Raw genomic sequence first — 22,757 nt, 5'->3', positions numbered from 1 at the left:
CAGTAAGTATCAATCTGTTACACACAATACAATCTGTTACTCAAAATAAGGAAAAAGGGCTGACAGCTGGAAAGCAGAACCTACACAGACTGATGAACTAGGTATTTCCTATTTTTATGTCCTATTGATCTAAAGTTCTCAGTGTTTTACCCTTTCCCCATAGTGACGTTTTTCCATTTGGAAAGACAAATACAATATTTTTCTATTTTTATTATTTTTGCACATTTATACCTAATTATAATTTTTCTTTCAATATCCCAAGTGAGATCATGAGATGGTAAAACATCTCCGCAGCAAAAAACTGTGTTTACTTCAAATTGAATGATTTTATTTGCTGAATACACAGGTAAGTTCTGTTTAGCCAGGGTACACAGAACTACTGTTGTGGTTGGTGGTACCAGTTTCGTTGAGATTGTTTATGTAGTTGTTCATCTACATATTTGATTGCAAGACTTAAATGTGTCACGTAGTCTGCTGTGATCATAACAAATACTCTTGGTGGTTCATGATGATCAGTTCTGCTAACGAGATAATTCAAAGAACATAATTAATAAAAAATGTTGGTGGAAGATGTATTAATAATTTGTCATGCAGCTTTTATTGTTCTACATAAAGAACATATCCCTCATACTTCTTGCTTATCTTCACCCACTAAAAAACTGTTTATAGCATTTTCAGCAAATTCATCATTGGGTACCACCAAAGAAATAAAATCAAATCAGGAAGGAAAGTGTGAAGATGTCAGTTTACTAAAACTGAATAATTTTATGTGTTTATTGTAAAAGTGTATTTTCATATTTTTCTTTACTGCAGCCAGTTTTCTTTACAAGTCAAAGACACAACAGTCAATTCTATTTTCTATATAGATGTTTTCAGAAATAAAGTAGCCTGAAGTTCTACAAGTTTCAGTATCAAATTGAACAGTTAATCAGATTTATTTCAGCTTAAATTCATCATGTTATATCTGTTTATGTCATTCACTTGTAAAGTACTGTATATTTACAATCAAAAAACCATGAAGAAATAAACCTAAGATTTATGTATATAGTGACTTATCATTTCATGCCTTACAAAACGTAGTTGAATGAAATGCATAAAAAATTAACTTGTGCTCTCGTTTCACAGCTGTCTTACAATTCCATGGCCCACTAAGACATTTGTAATCTAATCTAACAAAATGTCTTAGAAATAAGGGAACATGCGAAATGATTATACCATTGGGTTCTTCATTAATCCCAAGATGCAATGTGGTCAGGTGAGCTAGAGAAAGCAAAGTGCCTTTGTAAGTGAAATCTGTAGTGAAAAACTCACTTTAAAGTGTTTATCTAGAATGAAAAGTGCTTTGTGGGAAGAGCGTGATGTGAGATTAGCTCTATTCAACTATGGTAAATATACATACTGTACCTCAAATACAACCAGCCGCAGGCAAAGAACATTTTGAAAGGGCTGAAAATCACAATGGAAGATGGTTTTCAGGTCAAGATATGAGTGCACTCATTTAAGAGTTTGTGTGGCAGCAGATATGTATGGCAAAACATAAAATTAACATGGAGGCTTGCAAAAGACACAACATTGGAACAACTGTGTTACAGTGATAGTGTGGCAGTGTAGAGCCTACTTGTGATTTTTGTGCTTTACAGAAATATTTCCACAATAATCATTCTACTTATGTTGTGAAGACATCAGAGATAAACAGAACATTACTAGTGTAATTAGAGAATGGATGTGCTGCAGGGGTATAAAATAGTGCCCTCCTCAAGTAGGTTGTCAAAACAGAACTACCTTGCAGTGCAAAATTTTGTTTTGTAAGTTTCTATGTGCTTTTACAAATTACCATTAGAACGTAATTTCATCTATAGGTAATTCCTCTTTTATAAAAATATGACTCTTCAATTTATTATCAGTCTTATTTTCTGTTCATGTCATTACCAACAATTCATTCCCAGCATTAAATACATTTTTTAAAACAAGAATTTTCTAGGAGATAATGATGGGAATTTCTGTAGATAATTATGCACTGCACAGAAATACTGTTCCTAAAATTAATTATCTTTTACTGTCACTATTAATAAATTATAAAGTTGTATCTCAGAGAAAATACAACACAAGGTAAGCATTACCAATACAAAATACATACAGATTTATACTGCTCAAACTAGTATGGTTGCTTCAGTGGTTAAATTGAGAAATAAAAATTTAAAATGAAGTTTGTTATTCTGGGTGTCTAAGTCCTCATTAAATTGTCCATTGAAATTAAGCTCTCATTATGAGGTAATTTTTCATAATTGTGAGTTTATTTCAATATCTGTTAAATACTGCCTACAGTTCTTCAAGATCTTTCTCTGTTTTCTTATATACAGGTATGTCTTTTTGAAAAAAAAAAAAAATCACTGTCATTTTATGCCCACTTAAGAATGGAAGATGGCTGTTTGAAAGATGGTGTTGCCAGGGTGATGCAGCAAGGCTGTAATACCACAGGCTGGATAATGCAAGAAAATCACACATGAACACATGGAGTAGTGCCTGTGAGTGGGCCACCCAAAGAGATGCTACTGAAGATTCATGTATTATGTGCAGAATAAAGAAATGAACAGATACCAAATAACTCACAAGAAACGTCATAGTACTAATGTCAAGTAAAACTGTATGTTATTCAGAGATAAGTAAGAGTATCTGCCGAAATCCTAGATGAACCAAAGCAAGATGGTAGGCCTATATCACTGCAAATAACGATGTCATATTTGTATTTTGTGTAAACAGCTCTGAGATGATAGCAATCACATAAACTGTTCTGGAAACAGAAGTTGTTAATTTGTATTTAGAAAAACTTCCTGGTTGGTTCACACCCAGGATTCTGCCTTTTTTGGGAATGCTTTTACTGTTACCTATTGAGGCACTCGTAATTACACACATTCACAGCATCAATTACATCATTACTTTCCCTATCCTGTTTTCCAAGCTTCACTGCAGCTCTCAAGCATACCATGATGGACTAGCGTTCCTAGGAAGATATCAAGGACAAATATCCTAATACTCTCGGATTTCCTTTCCAGAATGAATTCCTCACTCTGCACTCTTTTCAAACTTTTAGCAGATTAAATTGTGTTGGACCAAACAACTGGCTCAGTTCATGAAACACAGTCAACAAGATCAGTGATGGCTCATTCAGAGGCACAATTATTACAGCATTCACTAGAACTGATTTTGAGAAACCATAGAGACTTTAAATCTATATGGACAGATAGAAATTTTCTTAATTAATATGAGTCCAATGTCTTAACCACTGCTTCATCCTACACTATGTATCACATAATCTTAATCTTCATATACATACATACTCTCCGAACCACCATATGGTGTATGGCAGAGGATACCTTGTACCACCACTAGTCATTCCCATTCCAATTCCAATTCCACTTCCACTCACAACCAGAGCAAGGGAAAAACAACTACCTAATGCTTCCATATGAATCCAACTTTCTTATCTTGTCTTCGTGATCCTTAGACAAAATGTGTGTTGGCAGCAGATAACCATTCTAACATCAGTGACAAATTTTCTAAATTTTCTAGATAGTGCTATGCAAAAAGAATGTAATCTACCCTCGAGGAATACCCATTTGAATTTGAAGCATTTCCATAATAACCATTTGTTGGTCAAACCTATTGCTAACAAATTGCTTCATCTTGTTTTAATATGAGCAGATGGGGATCCCAAGCACTCATGCAGTTCTCAAGAATGGGTTGCACTGGTGTTCCATAAGCAGTTTCCCTTATAGTGTTGAACTGCAAAATAATTTACTGGGGACAGCTGAGCAAAATTGAGAAAACTGCCATGGCTAACACAAGAAACCATGAAAGATAGTCAGACAAGAGTTGATTAGACTCTGTTAGATGAGGGACTGCCTGCTGATAAAAGAGTTGTTGCTACCATTCCAGGCAATTACCACATCACAGGGAGTCGAGGGACCAGAGTTGAAATATCAGCAATGCAGCAGAAAGACGAGGCCACTGCAGCATTGGTGGGCTGATTTCTCCACATCCAGCCTATGGTTTTGCTGGGCTTATGCAACAGAAACTGATCTTGTAGCAAAACAAGGACAGGCCAAGTCCATATAAATACTTACCATTTTTAGTCAAAAATATCAGTCTGCCAGCCACCAGTCTTGAGGGGGAACCTATAACAGTCTACAAGTCTACATGGATCAACCAGACACCACCTCCAGACTCTGCCTTTTCTAGCTGTGGCCCTACTACCTTGCAACCAGTGGGTCACATGGGGCTACTTCAGCTGCTGCTAGCTCCTACTTTGGAGGCCTTCAATTTGATCCCGGGACCAATCAGCCATTCAAACATCATTGCCCCAGCAGGCAAACTCCTTGCTGTCTGTCTTTGCTTGTGTGGACAGCCACCAATGCCAATGTGAACCATTTCATTCACAACATGAATCTCCATGCCTTTGTGCAGTATGTCCTGCATTGCAGGCAGTCTCCAGAATGCATTACAAGCCACTGCTCATTGCTGCAGTTGGTCCCCTTACAGAACCTCTGCCACCATCATCACAAGCCACCCAACACTGCAAGTTGTTAGCCCTCTCAGTATTGACTGCACCTCTTCATAGGATGTACACAGCTTACATCACACAGGCGTTGACTTCCCTGAGTATCATCACAACTGTTGTGGTTTATGAGCAATAAATGCTTGTTTTAACAATGATTTGTATGACAACATATTGAGCATCTATGAGGCATCACTCACTGTTCTACTGCTGCCCTTCCCAGGATGGTGGACCACTGATAGTGTATATTAGCAGTAGGCATCATATGCCCATTGCCAGCCTAACATTTCTACCATGTGGAGCTGCCTACCTATCACCCACGAGGCCTACTTATCACCCACGAAAGTCTCTGCTCCAGCCATTGTGAATTCATGGAAGAGAGGCATCATGTGTCACAATGCCATGCTGTATACAAACGGTATATTTAGGAGCCATCTGTTCCACCAGTTCCACCAGGGGAATCAGATATGCTGCGGAACAGTGTGCACACCAGCAAACTAGAAGTGCTGCTATCATGGATCGAAATGTACTTTCACCTGCTGTGTACATGAGGCCAGGCACTGCTTCAAGTAGGCCAATTCCAATTTGGATTCCAGTGTGAGTTGCAGTTTGAATTCCAGTATAGTGCAGTGCAATTGCCGAGTCAAACCAGGATGCTCTGCTCTACTCTGCTTCGCAATATCGCCATGCATACATCACTCTACACAGAGTTGTCCCTCACAGATACTGCCCTACAGCCATACAGGATCCAGTTCCTATGGATCGGTTACGATGACAATAAATTTTGTGTTAGTTAATTCAGTGACAATGACCAAACTTTCAGTAGTTGTTTTGGGACAAACATCAGTGTGACTTTGTGCAGTTAATAATGTGTTTGTATTGCAACTTCAGAATTGTCTCTGAACTCGGCAACCAATCACAGTTTTGCAACTTTAGAATTGTCTTTGAACATAGCAAGCAACCACATATAAGGAGAAGGAAAGGAAAATGGTGATGAATCTGTGTCCAAGTGTGTTATGGTATAATGTTGCAGTTGTTTTTTCTTTCCTTGTCTGCCATAGAAATACTGTCAATGAGATATTTCATCTGTGTTTTATGGTTCCTGCTGTTGATTAGTTTCTTTGCTAGACTAACATTCTGTTTTACTCACTGCTTGAGACTTTTCTAGCGAATGGACTTTGGCCTGTGTAACTCTGTTTTGATGGGATAGCGTATTCCTGTTTTTGGTGTTGTCACAGGCTGTATTCAGTGGTGTTAGTCACATTCTATGAATCTTCACAGATCTCAAGCATACCATGGTGGACTAGCATTCCTGGGAAGATATCATGAACAAATATTCTAGAACACTCTGGGTTTCTTTTCCACGATGAATTTCTCACTCTGCACTCTGTACTGTTTTGAATTTTCAGTTGATTCTGTTGGGTCTGTATTGTCTTCATTAGTTTGTTAGTGTCTTTCATATTTCTGTGATTATTCAAGTGGCATGACTGGCATTGTGTTTTTGCCTACAGTTTGAGTGTCCTTTTCCATTATCATGTCTCCCCAATCAGTGGAACTGTTTGTGTCTCATATCATTCAGTTACAGCAGCAGCAAATTCAGACACTGCCACAGGGCATCACTCAGTTCACTCAGGTTTTGGTTGCTACAGCCACATCTTGATATTCCTCTCCCATATCTGTGCTGCTTTGTGTTTTTACGGTCAGAATGAGGACTAGCACCAGTATTGTCAACAGTTGGAGTTGCACTTTAATGACTACAGAATACCAGGAATGCAATGCAGTGCTAACTTTCTTTCCAATACAGGTGCAGAAATGTTTAGTTTGTGTTGTTAGTTTTTCCTGGGTTCTCATCCAGAGGATGCAGACTATGAATAGTTAGTGGAATGGTTAAATGTGCAGTTTTGTTGTGTCAGTTGCCTCCAGATGAGCAATGCATATGCCATGCCCTAGTTAATGTCAGACAGTCTTTTTCACAGTGTTCAAGTGAGCTTGTCCCTGAGCAGAGTCCCCAAAGGGCATCCAAGTTTTGTGTGGGTGCCATGGGCCCCCTTCAGTCGGGTTGTTTACAATATTATTGTCAGGCCCTGCAGCACTCTGTGTCATATTCTCAGAGCTCTACAGCTACAGCCACTATTGGCCCAGCCCTTGCCTGTGATACCATCAGATACTGCCTGTCTCATCATCTGTGTCAGTCCCATTGGCACTGGCCCCCTTATGGTATGCCCTCCTCTCAGTGTCACTCCTGTCAGCTCTGACATCACCTGTCCATTCGTCCATCTGTTCCTCACTCTTCCTGCTGCCACCCCTGTTCCTGCTAGCCTTCCTGACCTCACCCACCACCCATCATTCCCACTGGCTTTGCAGCAGCTGGCATGTGGCCACTCCAGTTGTCGTTTCCAGCCCAGTCACTAGTTTTGTCATTTGTGCTGGTGTCACATATCTTGTACTGAGAGGTTTATGGCAAGTCAAGGATTCTGGTTATATACTCATATATTGTTTTTGGTTCTGTTCAGTACTGTGTACTTGAACACCAGTTGTTTGTTTGCTGTTCCATGGTGTTTCTGAAGGCTGCTGCAAGTAGCGAAACACCGTCAAGGGGTACACTTGATCACTGGTGTCCAAGTATGTGGTGAAACAATGGCAAGGGTGACTGTTTGCCACTGATAACACCTGTCACTCACCCAAGTGACTGGACTGGTCCAGTGCCTCCTTGTCAGGCTCCAGTGCATAATCTGGGTCCTGTGCCTTTGATGGCTCTTGCGCCATCTCCTGTTGGATTCCACATGCTGCACCTCAAAGCATCTTTAACAGGGTCATCCTTCCCAGCCAACGATGCCCCTACCCTCCGCTGCACCTGATGCTGCTCTGCCACACTGAGTCTTTGCCATAAAGTAGCAGCCATGGGCAGCCTTCCAGAAGATAGCTTCACGATCTCCTTTGCAAAGGGGAAGGCATGTTGTATATCAGCAGCAGGCTATACATGTCCACTGCCAGCCAGTCATGTCTAACATGCAGAGTTGCCTACCCACTGCCCTCAAGTGTCTCTCCTCCAGCAATTGTGTATTCATACAAGATGGGCATCGAGTCCCAACACCATGCTGTATACAGACAGCGTGTTTTACAGGCTCCACGAGGGGGCACCAGCTATGCTTCAGAGCAGCACACACCAGGAAACTGGCAGTGCTGCTATCAAAGAACAAACACTGTCCACACATACCAGTTATGTGAACACAAACGTACTTCCATCTGCTGGGTACATATAGCCAGGCATAGCCTCCAGCAGGCCAATTCCAGCTCGAGCTGCAATTCTAAGTTTCTGCACAGTGCAATGAAATTGCCAAGACAAGCCAGGAAACTCAACCCTGCTCCACCTCGTCGTGCCTACGCTATTCCACGTGGTGCAGATCCTCACAGATATCACCTTACAGCCATACAGGTTAGCGCTTCCAGCAGATAAGTTGCCACAGCAGTAAACTCTGTGTTTGTGAATGCAGTGGCCACAAACGATCTTTAAGTACTTGATTTGGGACAAACATCATTGTGGTTTTGTGCAGTTAATAAAGTGTTTGTACTTCAACTTCATAATAGCCTTTGGACACAGCAAGCAACCACTTATAAAGAGAAATAGAGAAAAATTTACCTCCTGACCTTTGCCAACCCATTTTCAGCACCCACCATAGAGGCAGACTACTGCAGCCTCTATAACAGAGGAGCTACATTCTCCCAATTAAGTGGAGTTCACCATTCACCTTCCCTACTACTGACACTACTCTTTGTACATTATTCCTAGATATTTAATCAATGTGATGGGGCCAAACAGAACATCACTAATACTGTAATTGAATATTACAGGATTATTTTCCCTACTCATCTTATTATATGTTTACAGCAAGCTGCCATTCATCACACAAAATAGAAATTCTATCCAAGTCATCCTGTATACTCATCGGTCACACAATGACACTTTCTCTTACACTACAGCACCATCAGTTAATAGTCACAAATTTCTGCTACCTCATCGGTCAGATCTTTTAGGTATATAGATTCCTAACATACTTCCCTGGGGCACTCCTGACAATATCCTTGTCTCTGATGAACTCTCGCCATCCAGGACGACATACTGGGTTCTCTGTGAATAAGTATGATATTACAGTGCTTGTGTTGTTCAGAATTATGATGCAATGTTTCTTCACATATGTATGCATGTCTGAAGGAACAGGCACTGAAATAATTACAAATGTATGAAATACATGAAATGCATTCACAGATGTGAATAAGGACAACCGTCAGCTGTATAATATAGTGATGACAATGAAAATTTGTGCTCAACTGGGACTCGTATTTATTCATCACCAAGTGCAGGTTATAGACATGTAGTTGAAGGCACTTGGAAGTTTGCATCTGGACATGGAGCATGCTCTAATAGCATAATGGTAAGGTGACTGCTCACAATAAGTGGGAGATCTGGGTTTGAGTCCCAGTTTTGAATTTGAGTCCCAGTTTTAAACAAATTTTCATGTCTTTTCATTGTATGGCTGATGGTTGTCCACATTCACAACTGTGAATATATTTCTTTTATACTAGATTCTATTATTAGAGAAATCTTTGTGCCATTCACATATCTGAAAACCTATTCCATATACTTGGACCTGCAGTGGGACACTCAGTCAAACATTTTCCGAAAGCTATGAATATGCAATATGCTTGTTGTTCTTCATCTATGATTCACACGATACCATGAGAGAAAAGAGCAAGCTGAGTTTTGCACAAGAGATGCTTTCTAAATTTATGCTGATGTATGGACAGAAGTTTCTCTGTCTTGTGGAAAATTACTACATTCGAACTTAGAATACTGGTATGCTCAATAAATCTGCTGCAAACTGAGATTAAGAATACTGGTCTGTAATTTTGCTGGTATGTTCTTTTACACTTCTTATATGCGGGAGTCACTGGTGTTTCTTCCAAGCATTTGCGACTTTGTGCAAGGCGAAAGTTTCCTGATACATGGAAGCTAAGTAAGAGGCCAATGCTGAAGAGTACTTCCTGCATAACTGAAGAGACACTCATCCATACAGGTGACTGATTTGTTTTCATCTCTTTCAGTTGTTTCTCAGTGCCAGGGATACCTATTTCTGTATCCTCCATCCAGGAGTTTGTGTGACAGTCAAACAATGGCATGTCTGTATGACACTCCTACACGAATAATTTTTTTTAAACATGAAATTTAAAACTTTGGGTTCCTTCTGCCACTTCTGTTGCCACACCAGTCCAATAGAGAAGTGACTTACAGCTTCTGCTGCTTTGCATACACTCACTCCGTGATCAATGAGAATCATGTCATGGAATATTCCAGTGATTTCTTCAATACCCATACCTGTCAAATATCTAGATGATCCTTGTCATAGACATATGTTCAACCACATTTAAATTTTTTATATCTGTTATCAATGATGCTGAAATGTCATCTTAAACAGCATACAAGTTTACTTCTATCGCGTCAAATGTTTTCTACTTCAAAAGCAAAAAGCAAATCACTGAATGATTCTGCAGGTTTTTCTTTCTTTTCAGTGAAAACTACACAATAAAATTTAACTGAAATAGCAGGTAAAAGCAAAATAACTATGCCTCAGATGCTGGCATCTATCAGATGACAGCTTGTGTCGGAAACATCTGTCTTAAATTGCAGGGATTTACTCAGCCACCGCATATCTACTCCTGTAATGTACTTACAATTGTGGAAGCTTATGATTCAGATCAAATATTTTAGGTTTCTTTCCCACTTGTTCTCATTTTTATTGGCAACAGGTCTGGTCTGTCTGCATAAGGTAGTGAATGAACTACAGCCAGAGCGGAAAAGTGAATTAAGTCAAATAATTCCAACAAGTACTCTATGCACTCCTCTGTTATGCCTGAATTGCACAAATTGAAATGAATAACCCCTCACCTACCTTAATTTTATTGTTAATCTTTACAAAGTATGCTGTTCCTTAAATTCAAGCTAGTTATATTATGTGGACAAACAAGGAGGAATAATAATTCTGTGTGGCTTAATGCTGTTGAATTTTCACATCATTGAGAGTTGTGGGCTAGATTAAAGGTCAATCGACAACACTGTGCTCTCACAACATTTTGGTGTCCAGGTACACAATTTACCATTAGAGAATGAAGCTCAACACAAGAAGGATGATGATAGTGAAATAAATCCATAGGAATTCCCCACAATAATAAACATTATTTTTCCCATGGTTTATGGTGCTTACATTTCACCTTTTCTACATCTACATCTACATGGATACTCTGCAAATCACACTTAAAGTGCCTGGCAGATGGTTCATCGAACCACCTTCACTGTAATTCTCTATTATTCCAATCTTGTACACTACGTGGAAAAAAATGAACATCTATGTCTTTCTGTACAAGCTCTCATTTCCATAATTTATTATGATGATTGTTCCTCCCTTTGTAGGTCACCGCCAACAAAATATTTTCACAATCAGAGGAGAAAGTTGGTTAGTGAACTTTCGTGAGAAGATTCCGCTGCAACGAAAAACACCTTTGTTTTAATGATGTCCACCTCAAATCCTGTATCATTTTAGTGACATCTTTCCCCTATGTTGCAATAATAAAAAACATGCTGCCCTTCTATGAACTTTCTTGATGCACTCTGTCAGTACTATCTGGTAAGGATTCCACACTAGACAGTAGTATTCTAAAAGAGGACGGATAAGTGTAGTGTAGGCAGTCTCTTTAGTAGATCTGTTACGTTTTCTAAGTCTCCTGCCAACATAACGCAGTCTTTGGTTAGCCTTCCCCACAACATTTTCTATGTGTTCCTTTCAATATAAGTTGTTCAGAATTGTAATTCCTAGGTATTTAGTTAAATCTACATCCTTCAGATTTATCTGATTTGTTGTGTAATCAAAGTTTAATAGATTTCTTTTAGCACTCATGTGGACAGCCTAACATTTTTCGTTACTTAAGGTCAATTCGCAAATTTTGCACCATACAGATATCTTGTAATTCTTTTGATCTTCTGATGACTTTACTAATTGATAAATGACAGCATCATGTGCAAACAACATAAGACAGCTGATTAAATTGTCTCCTAAATTGTTTATATAGATAAGGAACAGCAAAGGGTCTATAATACTACCTTGTGGAATGCCAGAAATCACTTCTGTTTTACGTGATGACTTTCCATCAATTACTATAAACTGTAACCTCTATGAAAGGAAATCATGAATCCAGTCACATAACTCAGACGATATTCCATAAACACCCAATTTCACTACAAATTGCTTCTATGGAACAGTGTCAAAAGCCTCCTGGAAATCTACAAATACGGAATCAATTTGAAATCCCTTGTCAATAGCATTCAACATGGCATGTGAGTAAAGAGCTAGTCACGTTTCACAAGAATGATATTTTCTAAATCTGTGTTGACAGTGTGCCAATAGACTGTTCTCTTTGAGGTAACACATAATGTCTGAACACAATATATGTTCCCAAATCATGCTGCATATCAACATTAATGATATGGGCCTGTAATTTAGTGGATTACTCCTTCTACCTTTCTCGAATACTGGTGTGACCTGTGTAACTATTCAATCTTTGAGTACAGATCTTTTGGTAAGCAAATGGTTGCATATGATTGTTAAGTATGGAACTACTGTACCAGTATACTCTGAAAGGAACCTAATTGGTATACAATCTGGACCAGAAAACTAGCTTTTATTAAGTGATTTAAGTTGCTTCACTACTCTGAGGATATCTATTTCTATGTCGCTCATGTTCGCAGCTGTTCTTGTTTCAAATTCTGGAACATGTACTTTGTCTTTTGTGGTGAAGGAATTTCACAAGGCTGTGTTTTGTAACACAGGCTGTGTTTCTTACACAAGGTATCACCACTAACCGTTGTACTGTGATGCAAGGACGAGCACTGTATATGAGCCACGTGGGCTCAATACCAAATTGATTTCCACCCCTAGGGTCGTCTTTGCCTCTTAACTTTGGACCTCATGAGTGGCACCCTTGATAATGATAAAAGCACAATATGGCAAGGTTTCTTCATCAGTGAGGTCAGTGAGGAACTGGAGTTTGTGTTGGAACAGTGAGCACCTCCAGGCTTTTGATAGTGCGGGTCCCAATGTTTCAAGCCTGATGATGGGGGAGCGCCTGGTTCACAAGCAGTTACTGTCTTCTGTCTCACCAAGTAGTTTCCAATAGTGGGCATTCTAGCATGGTTAGGAGCTGATGACTACTTGGAGGTATTTTAGACCAGTTCAACACTAGCAGAGGTGGCACAGTCCTTTTACGTCTTAAGGAGCAGAGGAACAGTCCTGTCCTGCCCAAGCTAAATGAACTCCCTTTGTCTCTTGCCTCTCCTCCTCATCTTTCACCTTCTGAGGGGTTTTGTGTTACCTTCAAGCATGAGCAATCCCACTGTAGCAACACTCTTTGCTATAACCATTTATTGAAGACTGCTACCTTGCCTGCCCCCCCCCGTTTTAAAAATAGTTGTTTGTTACTTATGAAAAAATCTGTACTTCATTTCAACATATGAAAAGATGTTTTATAAGTAATGGCAGCTGTCTACATGTAATTTTGCTGAGGTTGTTCATTGCATTAAGTGATTACAGATTTAAAAAAAAAGAGAAACCTGTATCTGGTTGGTTAATCAGATAATTTGGTACAGTTGTTTACTGAATGGACCTGTCTTGCTTGTCTTCCTTTAATATCATTGTTTGCTGCCTACAAAAATCTGAAATTCTAATTTCAATGTAATGAGAAGGTGGTGTCTACAACTAATGGTAGCCATATATGAGAAATTGTCCTAAACTGCAGTGCATCATTTAGCTGACTGTAACTGTGCACTAAGTGATCACCTATCTCAATTTGGTAAAACTGATTATTAGAGTCTATTGTCTTACCTGCCTCCCTTTAAACATTATTATGTTCCTTTCATAAAAGTAATTAAAAATGACTGTTCTTAGTTTCAGCATAATGACAGGTGTTTTGGTAATTAATAGCAGCTCATTCTGAGACATTCAGCTAACTTCTCTGTGAACTTACCCCTGCAGCTGACTATTCAGTCAGTGTTGTTTGTTTGTTGAAGCACTGATATCAATTTGATGGTAATTAATTAAAATCATAGCAACTGTTTTAATAGTATTTGTTTGGTATCAGTCTTAATAAAATTGTCATTTTTTTTCTCTGTCTCTCTAAACCTGTTTAACGCTGTAACAACCATATGGGGACTCAAAGCCTTCCATTTGGGGACACCTTCTGAACCTTCCCACTCCCCACCCCAGTTTCACCTATAAATGAGAAATGTCTTTCAGCTTGCATGCAAATACATCCACTCTGTAATGGCATTTGTGGTTAATAACAAAGGTGAACATAGTATAACCTATACAGTTAACAACCACATTAGCAGAAGTACAAATAACATCTATATCAGCAATGTGTCCCTATTTAAGTTCAGAATGAAACATTATTTTCTTGTGCCAAGTTGGTGGTAGACTTCTGGCAGGAAATCAGGAATCCCCAGATATTCAAAGGCAAAATGACAGAGTCCTTTATTGTATCAATGAAAATAATCAACTTTTTAAAATACAATTGGATGGACAAAAAATCGACTCGCCAAGTGGCAACCAGAGAAAACACATAAAAGTTAGCAAATTTTGAGGGCTTTTGGAACCAGTGGCTCCCCCTTCTAGCAGAAGATTTGAAGGGAAAGGAAGTGGAATGAAGAAAAAAGACTAGTGAGGTTTAGGAAATGGGAAGAATGATTCAAAAGTCACCCAGAACCCCAGATCAGGGGAGACTTACCAGACAGAGTGAGAACGAAAGACTGATTGTTGTGGACTGCAATGGACAAGATTTGGGATTTCAAATCTCATCCAGTTCAGTCCCCAACATTCAGTCTTTCCTTCTCATACTATCCTGTAAGTCTCCCTTGACACAGGATTCTGGATGACCTTTCCATGATTCTCCCCATTTCTCAAACCTTGCAGTTCTTTTCTTTCATCCCTCTTCCATCACCTTCAACGCTTCTAAGAAGGAATCATTGGCCCCTAAAGCTTGCTCATTTCATTTTATCTCATGTGTTTTCTCCAGCCACCACTTGGTGAGTAGATTTTTTGTCTATCCAATTATATTACAGAGTCATTTATTAGTCATTCTTTCTCTAATTTATCAGAATATTTGGACTCATGGGTGGAAATTCCACTTAACTCTAATGTTAATTTTAAATAAACTGACTTTGTCAATACATAGACAGCTAATAGCATTCTGTGTAAAGATACCTAAACCATTTATTTCAGGTATTAGATAAAACCAGCACTGAATAGTGTGGGGCAAGGAGCAGTGGCTTTTTCCAACGCAGCTGCTATTCTTTTCGCATATGTGTAAAGTAATCTAGAAGTAATTCCTATAATTAACAAAATAAGTAATTAATATTAGTCATTTTTCATTATCGGTATATTGTATAGCACTGTCCTGCACTGGATGCTTCTAATTGTCAGTGCAGAACTTATCCCATTATGGGATTAACAGAACAATATGTCTGAAAGACTGAATTCAGTGTGATTTTTTTGGCTGTGGTTTTTTATCTTAAACTGAAATGTTCAATAGCTTTCCAATTACGACCTCAATGAGCAATATGCCATCATCAAATGGTGCTCCTTGTTAGAGAAATCTGTAGCAACAAGTCACAATGTCTTCAACAATTTACATGGATAAAGCTTTCCAGCAGGCAAACTTTTTATGAGTGATTTTAACACTAAAAAAATTTTACACAATCAAATAGAATCTACATCTGGCACCTCATTCAATTTCCAGAACAGATAAAACAGCTTCTTATAACATATGGTGCATTTGAGCATGGCCATTGCATAGCAACTGGTGAACTGGAGGCAATGTCTGAAATTTCCAAGAGTTTATGCCAATGGATTTTAATAGAAATTTTGAAGGTGTAATAGGTCAGAGTAAAATTCATTCTTCATGTGTGAAATAGAGAACCAGCTGTTTGGATGTATGACACCAACAGAACATAGAAGTCAGAAATTACGGAAGACGTTACCATGTGTTAATGGTACTGGTAACAACAATGAAGCCAAAGGAAGGGAGCTTCATCAACAAACTGAATAAGGCATAGCAGATGAGATCTAACATGAATATAATCCTTGTTTTTTTTATGTGACTGTTTCTAATCATGACACAGTAAGCGAACAAAAATTCCTTCATGTGCTAAATGATTATCTAAGACACTATGGCACTACTTCATCAAAATTCTCCTGAGCACATTACAATGAATGTCAGGCACTTTGCCCAAAACGAGAATTGTTTCTTGTCAACCTTATTCATGTGATATCTGTTTCCTAAAATGAAAAGAATCTTAAACTGAAGCATTTTTTAGGCTTATTAAAGATCAAAATAAAGTTTCTGAAGGCAGTAAACAACATCAATTTAGACAACTTAAAAAATTATTTCCAATAATGGGTAGACATGAAACAATTGCATGAAGTCTGATAGTACATTTAAGTGGATTTCATTTTGAAAACGTTCAGTCAAATATTTTAATAAAAATGTAGTTATAAAGTTTAGTTAGCACTTGAGTTAAGCTTATAACCATGGCAGTAATTATTATTCACCACATACCTTTATAAATCTACTATTTACTATCTAGATTACCCTTCAATCACAGATTTAAGAAGACTACTCATATTGCAAAATATGTATCATTTTCTTCACACGCAGGTTTACAGTGCTTAAGATGAAGACACACTAGTAAACAGTTACATCCTTTGAGTTTCAGAAAGCCTTCAATAACTGGGTTAAAGTTTACCACTAAGTAAAATTTCCATCTATGATATATGTAGATAGATATATTATTTTGCAGTACATTTGTCAACATGTAATGCCTTATGTACTGGATCTTATCAAATATGTATATAAATTTATGAAGACCCTCCAAGAAACTGGGACACTGTCAGGTTGATTTTATTCTTCTCTTTTCTCAGCAAGAGGAGACTTCTTTCGTCAGTGTGTATAGATTATTTTAATCCTGACTGGTAATCACAAGGTATCTTAGCTTTGAAAATATTTTTCACAAATAATCTGCACTCCACCAAATGCAAATTTTAGAGCACTGTTCTGCACTATTAATGTTGCTCCTAATATCTACAGTGTAGTGGGATGATACATAGATGAAGAAATTTAAACAATACTTGTACATAATTTCTTTCAAATTTTGAGCAGAGATTGAATTTGACTGCAGGTTCCAGGAATTTTTGATAAGACATCATGATTCCACTAAGACGGTCTGTTATTTGAATAAAATGTTTCCTTCATGATTACTGGTCACTGACCACATGGTCATCATCAACTGCCATCATGTACTGGGTGTCTTGCTAAGAGTTGTCAGGTGCATTTTCTCTGGTGTTTCGGCAAATATTTGCAATTTTGTTTTTGTAGTGTATAGCTGTAGTCACTCCAGATAAATATTGCTCATAATTTCTTTCATGCAACACCTAGTGTCGATGGAAAGTTTTGGTTTGTTTCCCATCACAAATAAAAATTTTTAAGTGGAATTTTAACTGTCCATCCAAATTAGTCTAGTGTGATATTCATTTTACCGGTAAGTTATTAACATACAAAGGATAACCAGAACTCCAGCATGACTGAGGAGTGCTGCTGCATGACGGTAGCAGTCAATATGGGCCAGGGCAGTGATGTCACTGCTATAGTACCGTCCCTGGTCAATAAAACAAACTTCACACTAGATTAATTTGAGACCACTAGGTTGAGAATGCAAAATTCTGCTTTAAAAATAATTTTGTTTGTAACGGGAAACAAACAGATGCTTTCCAATGACAATGGGTGTCACATGAAAGACGTAGTGAGCAGTATTTGTTGGGACTGGATCCAGATGCACAATGTAGAAAATAAAAATACCTGCCAAAACAACAGTGAAAATGCACCCGACAACTCTTGGGAGGTACACCCAGTATATTCCAATAGCAGACCACATACACAGTCATAAATAAAAAAATAATAAATAGTAAAAGACAATCTCCAACAGTTGACCAAATTCATTCTAATTCACTGAACCGACTATAGACTGAATTATAAAGTGTGACAGATTACTCTACACCCTTGAATAGCCAAATGGAATATTTAATTTGGCGATAGAAGTGAGTAGACTAACCTGTTATGTTTTGGAATGCAAACTATGACCACTGGTTTGAAAATTCATTTGAACATGCCTCACCATTTTATTTACGATGTAGTAAAAGATAGATTGCTACTTACATAAAGAAGACATGTTATGCAGCAAACAGGCACAATCACAACACCTACATAGAGATTTTGGCCACAGCCTTCATCAGCAAAAGAGAAACACACGTCATTCACATACACAAGCAAGCACACCTCATGGACACGTGTACCTGAATTTTGAGAGCTGTCATTCCTTTAACACTAAAAAATCACTCCCATACAGCATGGCCACCTAGGGATGCCATGTAGGCAGTGACAATAACTCACTTGCTCCGTATGCTCAGGGTCTCACCATGGCCTTCACAGACAGGCACTAGCTCCCAGACCTGGTCTGCAAACAGATCTCCCACACCATTTCCCCTCACACCCCTAAATCCTCCCACAACCCCCAAGAAGCAGCCACACAGGAGTGTCCCCTTCATCATCTGGTACCACCCTGGACTGGAACAATTGAACCATATGCTTTGTCAGGCTTTTATTACCAATCATTATGCCCTGGAATGAGGTACATACTACCTTAGATACTTCAACCCCTCCTAAAGTGGTGCTCCTTCAGCCACCCAACCCCCACAACATGCTATTCAATTTCTATGCCACTCCAAATCCCAAACCCTTGTCACAAGGATCATATCCCTGTGGAAGACACAGCTGCAAGAACTGCTTGATCCACCCACCCAGCACTTCCTATTCCAGTCTTGTCACAGGTTCATCCTACACTATCAGGGGCCAGGCCAACTGTGAAAGCAGCCATGTGATTTACCAGCTCTGCTGCAATTATTGCACAGCTTTTTATATTGGTATGGTACCAACCAGCTGTCAACAGGGATGAATGGCCCCAACCATACTGTGGCGAAGAGCACCCTGTGGCGCAACATGCAGCTGAACATAACATGCTTGATTTCAATGATTGCTTCAGTGCCCAAGCCATCTGGATCCTCCCCTTCACCATCAGCTTTACTGAACTGAGCAGATAGGAGTAATCCTTACAACACATTCTCCACTCCCGTAATTATCCTGGCCTCAACCTACAGTAATATACTGTCCCCACACCCTCCACCCAACAGTTTCCACCCCCTCTGTCCTCCCATCTACTCCTCACTCTCATCTCCCACCCTCTTTGTTTACCACCCTCAGCCAACAAACTCACCCATCTTTCCCTGCTCCCCTCCTTTTCGCTCCTTTCCCCCCCACCTCCCTGCCCCACAACCTCCTGATGCTGTGCCTGTTGGCATTCTAGTCACTAAAATGTAGACTTTCATGGCCGGAAATATCATGTCCATTATAATTATCCGGGCTGTTATGTCGTGGTCGGTTGATGAATTCTGTGGTGATTCCCAACGTTTCGTCTCTGACTGCGGGAGACATCTTCAAGGGGGTCCGTAGCTCGATGGAAGGTCCAACACACACACTGGCAGTCAGTAGCGAGCCAGTGTGTGTGTGTTGGACCTTCCATCGAGCTACGGACCCCCTTGGAGATGTCTCCCGCAGTCGGAGACGAAACGTTGGGAATCACCACAGAATTCATCAACCGACCACGGCGTAAGAGCCCGGATAATTATAATGGACATTCTAGTCACTGCACACTCCACCAGATATTGTTCATCTCTCTCCACATCCATATGCTACTATCCCTTCCTTTCCCTGCCCTGTCCATATTCCTGCTTGCATCCCACATGATTGTTGCATTCTGGCCTGAGATGCTGGAGGTGGTGATCATGGATGCATGAGGTGTGCTTGCTTGTTTGTATGAATGGTGTGTGTTTCTCTTTTGCTGATGAAGGCTGTGGCTGAAAGCTCTAATGTAAGTGTCTAACTTGAGCCTGTCCGCAACTTAGTGTGTCTTCTTTATGGTAAGCAGCAATCTATGTTTTCCTACATTGTTGATATTCCTACCTGCAGTTTCCACTGTTTGATTCCACCATTTTATTTTTTATTTATTACTGCATATGCTCTTTCATTAGCAAACATATAATCATACAATGATCATGTGGTTAAAATCAGCCAACAGTAGGGATTAAAAACTTTAATTCAAATAACAGATAACTTCAGCAGAACTCAGGACATCTTATAATTGGTGTTTAATCCTTGAAACTCATATGGGAAACAAATGCTACCAGATATTGTTTCAGATGTCTTCTCCTGTCTCAAATTTTGCAAAGCTATTTCAATGTAGTGCACAATTATTCTCTTGAGGAAATGCCAAACTGACTTCATTATACCTCAAGTTACACTGATGACCAGACCAAGTAAGTTTTGCCCTGAACAAAGTTCTTTATAAATGATTGAAAAATCCCTGAGAAGTGAACCCCAAAATTAGTAATTTTCAACTGAACAACACTCTTATGTCACTTTGGAGTCACATAAAATACAAATATATTTCAAGCTTACAGTAAATCAGTAAATAATGTGTTTTCCCTTAAAACAAGTATTACATAAAAATTAGGTTTGTCATGAAGAAGAAATAGGCTACATTAACTGAAGTCATTTGTTTCTCTAAACACAAGAATGTGGCAGATTTTCACTCTGTAGTGGAGTGTGCAGTGATTTCAAACTTCCTGGCAGATTAAAACTGAGTGTCAGACCAGCTGTCAAACCTGGGATCTTTGTTTTTGTTGGCTACTGTTCCATAAACTGAGCTATCCAAGCACAACTCACAACTTGATCTCGTAGCTTTACTTCTGCTATACCTCATCTTCTACCTTCCAAACTTCACACAAGTTCTTCTGCATTTCTACCAGGACTGCAATCCTGACAGAAATGATACTGTAGGGATGTGGCTTAGCCACTGCCTAGGGGACTGCTTCTTGTGAATTTTCACTCTGTAGCTGAGTGTGTGCTGATCTGAAACTTCCCGGAAGATTAAAGATGTGTGCTGGACTGCAACTTGATGCTGCAACCTTTGTCAGCCAGTGCTTCACCAACTGAGCTATCCAAGCTTTGCAAATGACCTGTTCTCACAACAGGTCTTGAATCATGTTTGGATAGCTCAGTTCATGAAGCACTTGCTGGTGTAAAGGTCCAATGTTCAAGACCCAGTTTGGCACACAACTGCCAGGAAGCTACAGTTATATCATGCCTGTAAGAGTTAACTTTCTCATCAGATCTCAGTAATTGGATAGTTATAAATGTATTTAACTTTTCCAATCAAATTTATATTTCACTGGCTGTAATATAATTACTGCTCCAGACTTTTTATATACCCACAATTGCTTTTTCACTGTTGGATTGTTATGACATTTAGTTTCACTATTTGTATTATGCTATTATTGCTGTTTCTTACATACAACTTGCAATATTTCTCAAAAATGTAGTGAGAAAGAAAAATCCCAGTTCTGCTTCAAAAAATCAGATATGAGACAATAAAGGAATTCTAAACTGGAACTGATGTTCTCCCTTGGAGACTTCCTGAAAATCTATAACAATGAGAATTCTGAAATTATAATATACATATCAGTCTGTCATTCTTGAGGCTATAAGTTTTTCAAGAGATTCTCAATAACAGCTACTTTCACTTGACTGGGTTCATGAGACAGACGTTTCTTTTATCTTTGTTAACATGATATATGTTAATTTTTGTTATTTTAATAATAGTGGTAGTAGTAAATATAAATGTCTACCTCATTTTCTAGAACTTACCTGTGAGCATGACAGAACTCTGTTTGTATTTACACAAATCATTATTTTTGGGTGACTTAAGATTTATTATCTGATATTAATAACTCTGCAGAAACTACCACATTTTCATCACAAACTTTTCTTAAAATTTAAGATAACATTAATTATCACTATTAGCTACCATGGCATTTAAAAGCAACATACTTACGAAGGCTGCTTTGCATTTTCTTCATTTTCTGAAGGTACTCTTGAAGGACCATAAGTCTGTATCAATGAGTGCCTGTTATCTCCTCCAGGCATTTTATCTTCTTCTTTTCCTGGAATGTCAGAGCATTATGTAAATGGAACATAAAGAGTTCACTACATCAGTTCATAAAGTGAACACAAAATGTCAAAACAATAAATCTGTCTGACTAGCAGTAAAATAACAGCTGCTTATAAGTGAAGAACTGGTGTAAAGGCCAAGACCAGGAAATATTCTCTCATTTAATAATTAAACATTGAGTTACTAGCTGAGTACTTAGTGTTGCCTGGTATGTATTAATTCCAGTTCTATTATTCCATTTCCACCTTTCACCTCTCTCTGTCCATATCCTTCTCCCCCCCTCTGTCCAATGCTTCCAACCCTCCCCCCTCCTCTGCCTGTCTCCTCTTCTTCCCTCTCTCTGTCTCTCTCCTCCTATCCCTCTCTCTGTCCCTCTCCTCCTACCCCTTTCTCTGTTTCTCTGTCCATCTCCTCCCCCCCCCCCCCATCTGACAATTCCCTCATCCCTTTATCTGTACATTTCCTCCTATCCATCTCTCTGTCCATCTTCCTACTCCTTTCTCTCTCCATGTTATCATCTTCACCCCAATATGAGGTTGCCAGTTCTTACCCCCACACTATTTCTTTCCAGACAGCACATAGCATATGTACCAAGATTGGTTGAAACAGATTTAGGCATTTAAGAGTTTTTTTACAGCAGCATTGCCTTCATACACACATCACATATATTTAACAATTTCACAGGTATCTGTTCACATATTTCACCAGTATGTCTAGCGAATTTTGCCCTCCAGTTTAATTTTACACAGCTCAATGTTTATGACAGCATATCTCCTGAATGTGTGCCGTACAATGAAATAATTTTACAAGTACATCCTATTTTTTATGTGGACATTCCCCTCATAATGTGTTATTAACAGCATTAGTAATAAGGAAGTAATAAATTAAAATGTCATCCATGATGCAGCTGGTTTTTAACACATCTAGTGTTTATGATGTCATATCTTGTGAAATATGTTTCATACAATGATATATTTCTGC

General features: G+C 38.8%; 1 protein-coding gene across 1 annotated transcript in view; it reads right to left on the bottom strand.

The window, feature by feature from the left end:
• LOC126191540 (protein madd-4-like) overlaps positions 1 to 22,757 on the bottom strand; it is a 502,815-nt gene that overhangs the window by 202,853 nt on the left and 277,205 nt on the right. Inside the window, exons 9-10 of the mRNA XM_049932445.1 lie at positions 21,660 to 21,768; positions 1,405 to 1,446 (exon numbers count right to left, since the gene is read on the bottom strand). Coding sequence (XP_049788402.1) covers positions 1,405 to 1,446; positions 21,660 to 21,768 — 151 coding nt within the window. The remainder of the gene's footprint in view (positions 1 to 1,404; positions 1,447 to 21,659; positions 21,769 to 22,757) is intronic.

This window comes from Schistocerca cancellata, chromosome 6, assembly GCF_023864275.1.
Source record: "Schistocerca cancellata isolate TAMUIC-IGC-003103 chromosome 6, iqSchCanc2.1, whole genome shotgun sequence".
Taxonomy (NCBI): domain Eukaryota; kingdom Metazoa; phylum Arthropoda; class Insecta; order Orthoptera; family Acrididae; genus Schistocerca; species Schistocerca cancellata.
This window is presented reverse-complemented; position numbering and strand designations above follow the sequence as displayed.